Source organism: Thermobia domestica, chromosome 9 (genome assembly GCF_964235325.1).
Source record: "Thermobia domestica chromosome 9, izTheDome1.hap1.1, whole genome shotgun sequence".
NCBI classification, from domain to species: Eukaryota; Metazoa; Arthropoda; class Insecta; order Zygentoma; family Lepismatidae; genus Thermobia; species Thermobia domestica.
The window spans coordinates 264,036,156-264,045,557 of NC_137462.1; the positions used below are offsets into that span (position 1 = coordinate 264,036,156).

The 9,402-nt window shown below is 35.3% G+C and overlaps 1 protein-coding gene across 7 annotated transcripts in view; it reads left to right on the forward strand.

Moving 5' to 3' along the window:
* SPR (G protein-coupled sex peptide receptor) overlaps window positions 1-8,657 on the forward strand; it is a 2,424,528-nt gene extending 2,415,871 nt beyond the window's left edge. For all 7 annotated transcript variants that reach the window (XM_081726000.1, XM_081725998.1, XM_081726002.1 and 4 more), the window contains one exon: window positions 6,067-8,657. In XM_081726000.1, the coding sequence (XP_081582126.1) occupies window positions 6,137-7,309 (1,173 nt within the window). In that variant the 5' untranslated portion in view covers window positions 6,067-6,136 and the 3' untranslated portion in view covers window positions 7,310-8,657. The remainder of the gene's footprint in view (window positions 1-6,066) is intronic.
* The last annotated feature ends 745 nt before the right edge of the window (window positions 8,658-9,402 follow it).

The window sequence follows — 9,402 nt, forward strand, 5'->3', positions numbered from 1 at the left end:
ATACTTGTTGATGTTCTGGAAAGTTTCAGGAAAGGTTGTAATACCGAAGTGGACGTTACAGATGATCTGGTATTTAGTGATAATGACGTACATGACGTCGCTTCTTCACTCGCAAGTGAAGATGACACAGAAAGCAACGAAGACGAAGGATTATCACAATACAACGTTGGTATTGCGGAAAAAGGGAGAACCAGCGAAGCTGTAGACATAGAATATAAACTGAAGGCAGTGCAGATTTGGAAAAGTGGAAAGAAGAGGCATCTGTCGTTTGAAACTGTGAAACATAGGTTCAACTTCGTCAAAAGTAGGAATGACCTCTATAAAAGCGGAAAGATAGTTGCATAACGGTGGAACAAATTATGAAAAAAAGACGCATATTGATGCAATCGTATATGAGAAATTTCATACTGCTAAACGCAAAAATCTTATAATTCATGACACAGACTTACGACGTTGGACTATAGAAGCTAGTCAAACTGTGGGATTCGACGGGTTTAAAGCGTCAAAGAAATGGCTATGACAGTTTGAAAGGAGCCATCACATCGTGTCACGGAAAATTACAAAATATGTCACGTACAATAGCGCAGAACAATCCAAAGATACACATGATAATGCTAATAGGTTCGTGCAAAGTGTTCGTTCATGTATAAATTCTCATGGTGCGGAGAATGTGTATAATACAGATCAGAGTGAATTCAATTTGGAATTTCATTTGACGTGCCATACTTTATACTGTTTACATTTGTATATTTCGAAACAAATACATGTAGCCACGAATCATTTAATATCGTTTTTATACTGCTTATGTCAAGGAAGTTCTATTAGGCTCATGTCCGATTTCAATAAGAATCATTTGTATGACGAATATTTACTACAATTGCTTATATTCGTTCCATACAATATTCGACATTACGCTACATTCTGTTAAATAGCAGCCGGCTATGGTTCAACATACAGCATCTTACCGAAAATAGTGCTTGTGTATCATATCCATGTGTTTTAGTTTAAATGCATGCTCATATGCATGTGACTATGAATTGTCTATTTTTGTCAACCTGTTCAATTGTGTTCAACATGTTGTTTAGTATCCCGCAAAGGGCCTATTTATCCCTACAACTTGGCCAGTTGCAAAACAATATCAATGTTTCTATTATTATCCTATACGGCCGATTCTTATAGGAAGGGACTGATTTCGTTTACTGCTGGGTGGCTTTTAAATTACTGATCATGAGCATTGAACTGTTCGCAATCACTAACTACTGATAGATAGAATATATAAACCATTGAACAACAAGACCAGGTTTGATATTTATCTCTCGAGCAGGATTCTACCCTCACCTGCAACCAGTTCTACAAAACTGATTGACAGGTTGCCTCTCATACAGGCATTCACATCTTCATTTTCCCAGTTCTCCAATCTTACGACATTGAGATAACAATGCATCTATTTACGTTTTTTGTCTCATCTTGTAAAAAGAAAAAACAAGTATCACTTATTCTTTATCATTCTTTATTCTTACCTTGTTATTTGGATTCCGCGTAATACATAAAGCTCTGTGACTGCTTTTCATCCCTCCATTGGTCCATTTGCGGATGTTGTGTGTTATCCCCGTGGAAGAACTATGTGTTATTGAAATGCTTATCGTGTCATGACAACTTGCTCCTTTACAACGTTTGCCTATCTCTTCTCGTTTCCGCGCTATTACCTAAAGTATGCATTGTTGTCCCAATTTGACAGCCCTATTATACCACCTAAATATGCATATGGGCCGCTATAAAAAAAATACGTATCGCTTATTTTTTGCTGTTCTACAAACCTGTGAAGTTTGATTAAAATCGGCGTGTATCACCTGGGAAACCTTACTTGTTAGTTTTTTTTTTTCTTTTAAGATACATTGTTCCCTAACAGAGAATAACTTGACCGAGGTATGTAATAATAACTCTTCCAGTCCAGATTGAAATTTTACTGTTATCAGGAGTAACTGAGTTCGATGCTTATTCAGCATCCTTTTTGTAAGGACTGGGAAGTAGTAAGCGATTACAGTCATCATTCTAGAATCACAAAACCTTAACAAGTTTTTGGACGTCTTCATCGTTTGGATCCTTCACTTCACTTCTCACTATCAACTGTATGAAGTTCACAGCCAAATCTCAACTTTTCACCCTCCGAAATTGAACATCCAGGAATCATGAAGGTGGTGAAGCCTATACTCATCTCGAGGCAGTTACAAATTTTGGATATCAGGCAGCTTCAAAATATGCAGATAAAAAGTGAACATCTCAGGAGTAACCAATATCCATCAATTGTAGTTTCCTTTATTCTCTCCCTCTCTTTCCTGTCACCATACCTTCTAGCACATTTCTTATGATAGAATTCCTTCTTAGCCAATGTTCCAATCAATTTATCTTCCTCTTCTTAATAGTATTTAAAATTGTTCTTTCCCCACTATTTCTAACACCCTCTCATTCGTTTTCCATTCGACCCAGTTAATTCTCTCCAGTCTTCTCCATACTCACATTTCAAAAGCTTTTAGTTGTTTTTCATCATTTTTGTGTAATGTCCATGTTTCTGCCCCATTCAGTACAATACTCCACACAAAGTGTTTTATGAGTCTTTTTCTCAACTCTTTATTCAATGTTCCACTAAATAGTATTTCTTTCCTTTTAAAGGCTTCTTTCGCCATTCCTATTCTTGTTTTTATTTCACGTCCACACTTCATATAACCATTAATAACACTACGCAGATACCAAAAACTAGTCACTTGTATTTTCTCCCCTCCTACTTCTGTATTTGACACCGACCCTTCGTTCCCATAACTATGGCTTTTGTCTTTCCAACATTTTTCATCTGATATTCTTCACATACTTTCCTCAAGTTTCTTTACCATCTTATTGATTCTCTTTTCATATTATGCAACAAGCGCCATACCATCTCCAAACCATATATACCTAATCATTCTACCTCCTGCTGAAATGCAGTCTTCATTTTGTAGGCCCTTTTTCCCTCTCTCTTCGAGATAGATATTAAATATGTGTAGAGTAGTGGAATGCTTAATTGATAAATGTAGCTGTAAAAGAATTTCTTTCCGTAGGGTTGAGATTATCTTTCTAGAACAGTCACATTCAAGTGACTGCTCTATAATATCAGTTTTCTGCTTCCATTGTCAGTAAACTACAAGAGAACAAGATGCAAGTCATATATGGTGTTGATAACACCCATGTTGACATGCAAACAAATGCGTAGTTCGTGTTTTTTTTTTTTTTTTTTTACTGCTTGTCAAATTGACGATTACTACTGTAGTACACTGGCAACATTTATTTTATTCCATTTCTCCATCACGAACCCTCTTCTCCTTTGCTGCAGCTCTTTTCCACACTCCTCCTCCAATCCCGACCATCTGCTCCTACGTCATACATCGAGCAATGGGAAATGACTGTTCCAAACGGCTTTTGACCTTTCCCATTGTAATTCATCTTTAGGTAAGAAAATACTCGTCTAATCAGGTGATTAAATAGAAGTTTTCTAAATGAAGATAAATTTTACTGAGTGAATTAAAAACAAATTTTCATTTCAAATTGTGGTCAATTAATCACTTAGTTTGGTGATTATTTACATTTACACATATTTACATTTACATTATTATTTACATTACATATTTACATTTATAATTTCAGCTTTCACTTTCAGCTGAACAATGTTAGTTACATATTGCATGAATACCAAGTATTCGCTCAATTTCATTTCTGGATACGTAAATCTAAATCATTTGCATACCTTTCTTTGTTTCCGTACACAGAAATCGGTAATACCTTGTTTTTACTTGATTTACTGCACCTCACATACAAACATGTCAAAGAGGAACATAATGAATACAAAACTGAAAACTATTTAACCACCACAGCACAGGCAAATGTGACTGGTTTGAGAAAATTATAATAGTGTGTTAGTCGAAGCCAAGAAGGTATAAACAGAACTGTTTCAATAATAATTTTATGTGGAAATTATGTGCATTATCATTCGTGCGACATATTATAATGAGTTCATTTTGAAAGCACTGTTTCTTAGGATATTTTATTAGCATAATACAAATTTATGTTTCACAGGTTACTTACATATGAGAAAGCAATAACTCGGAAAAAAAGGAAATTAAATGATTTCAAATTAGAATCAGAATCACACAGATATTTTATTGTTTGTTATTCGAAACCGCATCCGTTAACCTCGTCCTAAAAGTTTACATTGACTAGATCGTTGGACACGTAGGGTGTGAAGGTGTGCTCGCATTCATACAAGGGATCCGTAGTTCGACCCCAAGTCATGTGAGTTTGCAGTGGATAACATCCAGTCGGTTTTTTCTTCGTATTTCCCGTTTCCTTCTACATCATTATTCCACCAATTATTCATAATCACTCAATTTTCGTTAGTCATTCTGAAGAACATAACGGTGCAATGTTAAATTAAAAATTTCATTTAATTTTGTTAAATCATTTTTCTTTTATCCTTTCAAAAATGGGGTAGATCACTAACTTACACAGTGGTAGACACGTAAATGATGAATGCCCTAATAACAAATCATTCATAGGCGTGCCTATGGGATGTGCCGAGTATGGCCGTACTCATCCTAATAAACTGGTTTGTGCCGAGTATGGCCGTACTCATCCTAATAAAGTGGTTTGTGCCGAGTACGACCGTACACATCCTTATAAAGTGGTTTGTGCCGAGTATGGCCGTACACATCTTAATAAAGTGGTTTGTGCCGAGTATGGCTGTACACATCCTAACAAAACGATTTTTTTTTTTCGTTAGCAGTTGTCATGCATTCCAAAATTATATTATTTATAATTCTTCAATTCATTGAAATATTTTTTGTGCTTATATTCAATACATTTAAAACCCAATTACATGAGGACGTGAGAACGTTATAATGAGATGATGGATGAGCTTCAATTTACTTTGTTCCATCAATTATGAAAAGATCTGCCTTTATCACTTTTGTGCACACCCATACGAAAATTTCTGGTTACGCCTATGAAATCATTTATAAATATAAACGCATCTTCTCAATGTTTGTATTTATATTAGTTTTTGTCCCTCAGCTGGCAGATATCGATTTTGTTCTGATCTGATTCGAAGATATATAGGCGTTCGGGGATAAATCGATAAACTTCGGGTAAGTATTCAGGACTTAAATACAAGAGAAAAGTTAATGCAACTTTGGTCGATAACGCCTAATTAAGAAGATAGAGCCAATTTAAAGTAACCATCCTACGACCATTTCACTATTTGCCTAAATTGATCCCATCTCCGTAATTAGGCTTTTTCGACCAAAAGCGACATAGATAAACTATTTTCTTGTATTGAGTCTTGAACACGGATGCGAAGTTAGTCTGTGTATCCTGGGAACACCCTGTATATATTAAGTACAGTTGTTTGAAATATAATCGTTATTAAGCTGCCTTTACGAATAGTACTCAACAATGGCGGTAAAACTAACTTCCCTCCCCATGCACATAAGGTTAAAATTAAAGTCCTATGCGAATGGAGTTTCTTAACTTGAGGGGGCATCTCAAGTACCCCTCCTCCAACAGTGTGTGGGCCAATTATCCCCGCTACCGGTTCTCAACATTTCAAAGTTCTTTCTATTTAAAAAAAACGGCATATTTGTAATTTTTAAGGTTTGGATAGCAAAACTAAACTTTATATTTTACCTCATCTACAAGAATTTATTGATACAATGAACTACTGAAAATGATATATTTATGTTTTTGAGATGTATTGAGGAACGTAGTAATATTGCTCCCAGTTATTAGCAATTTTCTGAACTATTCTCTCTTCAACTATGCTTATAGCAATATAAAAGCGAAATCACAAGTATATGTACTGTATGCGTATTTATCTATCTATCTATATCTATATATAGATACTTTTTATAGGGGCAATGTTATAGTTCATTTTCTTCGTAAAGTGTAGAAGTTTTCTGAACGAATTGTTTAATGATGTGGCTTATTTAAATTAAAAGATCACATGGTATGTCTTACTAACGTAGTTTTTCTTTTGTATTTCAGGAATTCAAGATTCGCCGCCACAGATGACATGATCATTACTGGACCTTAGGAACACCACCATAACTGCACCATGGAAGAAACGGACAATTTCACGGCACTTGAAAATATTACAGACAATTTCAGACAGAACACTAGTTTATCATCACCCAACGAAACCTATACACGGTACTTAAATGTCTCAACAACTATACCTCTCGAATATGCTCAAATTATGTACGGATATATTATGCCTTTTCTATTTGGTATCACTATTGCTGCGAACACACTGATTGTCGTGGTGCTATCTAAGAAGCATATGAGAACTCCCACGAACATGGTTCTTATGGCGATGGCCTTGTCAGACATGTTCACTTTACTCTTTCCAGCGCCGTGGCTATTTTACTTGTACACATTAGGAAATCATTATAAACCATTGTATCCTGTGACGGTATGTTACGCGTATCATCTAATGACTGAAGTTATTCCAGCTCTGTTTCATACAGCCTCCATCTGGTTGACCCTTGCACTTGCTGTCCAACGATATATTTACGTATGCCATGCACCGGTAGCAACGACCTGGTGCACAATGCCTCGGGTTATTAAAGGCATTGTATGGATATGCATAGCAGCCTCACTGCACCAGTCTACTAGGTTCGCTGACAACGTATACTTTACTCATGTTATCACTTGGAAAGGGGAGCGAACAGAAGTATGTGCCTATCGAAATGCTTATTGGGTTAACGAAATTGGGGCTACCTTTTATTTCATTTATTATTTTGCCTTCCGCGTAATCTTCGTCCATATGCTCCCTTGTATCTCGCTTATTGTTCTGAATTTGCTGCTGTTTCGAGCTATGAGAGACATGCAGAGGCGGCGCGATCAGTTGTTTAAAGAGAACAAAAAGAATGAATGTAAAAAGCTTCGAGATTCAAATTGCACAACATTGATGTTGATTGTGGTGGTGACGGTCGTTCTCATCGTCGAGATTCCTCTCGCTATCGTAACCGTCCTGCACATTATCTCAAATGCTGTTGTTCCTCTCATGGATTACGAAAGTGCTAACATTCTCATCCTGTTTACCAATTTCTTCATAATAGCCTCGTATCCCATCAACTTCGCTATTTACTGTGGCATGTCTCGTCAATTTCGCGAGACGTTCAAAGAGCTTTTCATCCAAGGTGTCGTTTCTTCCAGAAGAAACGGAAGCTCCCGGTATTCCTTAGTCAACGGGCCAAGAACCTGCACGAATGAGACGGTCCTCTGAGTAACGGGGAACCGCCGGACGAGTGCCGGCACCGCTCTCTAAAAACATTTTCAACTAAAGAATAAAGTCCGGCCTTTTGCTGCAGTCAAACCCTATTATTTTAACCTATGTTCCCATTTTATTTTGCTGTTTTTTTGTTCTCATTTAACTATGCAAGGAGTTTACTAGGTGACTTCTTTTCTAGTCTTATGAGTTATTCCTTAAACTACCTTCTGATTTAAAGCTTCAATTACCTCTGATATTATCTTTAGCCACTCCCTGGAAAGAATGACACAGGGAGTTATCTAGATGACTTTTTTCTAGTCTTATGAGTTATTCCTTACACTGCTTTCTGATTTAAAGCTTCAGCTACCCCTAAATCTTTAGCTACGCCCCTACGAGAATGACGAAATAATATACTTCAAAAATATATTGTATCAAGCAGCACTTTCTGTATTTATTTTATTCTTCTTGGTCCTAAGGTTGAACCTTTCATCTTCAATATAAAAATCTGTTTTATTTACGGTTGTACATGCTTCAACTGTCACAGAAAAGAAATTAGAAAGAACTAGAAACTTGAGGAATAAAACGAAAGTTGAAGCATTTTTCTATCAAACATTCCATGGAGAAGTTAATTTCAGTCAACTGCAATTTGAAGGCAAATTTTGTTCCATTTTCTTAATGGATAAAGATAGCTTACACTTCGTTCATCTTAATACTACTGCCACTTATCAATGATTTTCTAAATATAAACGAAACATATTTTTGAAGTTATTTTACTTTCAAAAATTAAGTCCAAATCTTCGGTTTCCTTTTGCTTGATTTCTAAGTACAAATATTTCCTTCTTTACTTTGACTTTTCGTATCTGATTTCCTTTGGTATCTTAATAGTATAATGATATTTTACGTATATAGAATACTTCAGCATAAATCCTCAAAGATATATGATAACTAGTTGCTCAGGACTGTGGAATAATTTGAGATACATTTTATATGCTGGGGAGAACTTCCTCACTTCTTATTCGCATCGAACAAAGGCTTCTTGGATAAACAGCACACAGTGCATCATTTAAAAGATGCAAACCGGTGCTACCTCCAATTACATCAGTGACACATATTTTTGTTTTATTTTTTCATCAAGGAAATGATAAGCATAACTACGAACCATATATTCATAAAAGGTGTATGTTCAGCGCAGAACTTTTTAATGGTTGCAAAACATAAACGAACAGAGAAATGAATGTTTTTGTGACTTTTATCATTGTTGATATGCGTTGTGGTATAACTTTTTATTTTAAAAGTAAAAAAAGATAATATTTTAAACCAGTGTCGTTCAATTTTTAAACAAAAGAACTACTATGATGTGTTATCGAGTCATACGCAAAAAAATATACAATACGCTTATTTTGTTCTGGGAGAGTAAGTCAGTAAGATGTGTGAGTGTATGTTCTTTGTACATGTACTAATGAATGTGTATATATATGTACATAAATATGTTTTCCTTCTTATGATAAAATGTGCCTTTCCCTACCCGTACATACATACATACATATAGTGTTTCGGTTGTTTCAGACAAGCCAATGACTGTTTATGATAGGATCTGAGCCCCCGGAGTATCTAAACTTTTATTGGCTTGGTTAACTATTTGCCCAGTTAAAAGAAATTCAAAAACTGTAGTATATCATATCACATTTTGATCCCTTCCATTTCGCAATCCCAAACACTTGTTATTTATTGGATATATATACATATATACATATATAATATGTTTTTTGTCTCTTGAGTATTTTTTGTGCCATTCTGTGTTTTTGTTCCATGCTATTATCAACACTTTGGAATTGTTCAGAAGCGTAAACGGAAATAAATAAATGTTCAAATAAATCTGATTTGTTATTGTTTGACCTTTATACATGTAAATATGAGGTGTGTTTATAAAAAAAAATCTCTTACTTTCCATCCTTTATTGCTCATCATACAAACTTTCAACCACTATTTCCTTTAAAGTACACCTGTCTACTGTCAATAGATCATTGCCATAGTTTTTTTTTTTAATTTTAAATTTCGGAGCACCTGTTGGATATCACTTTTTCCCATTGTGTGCAATACACTGGAAA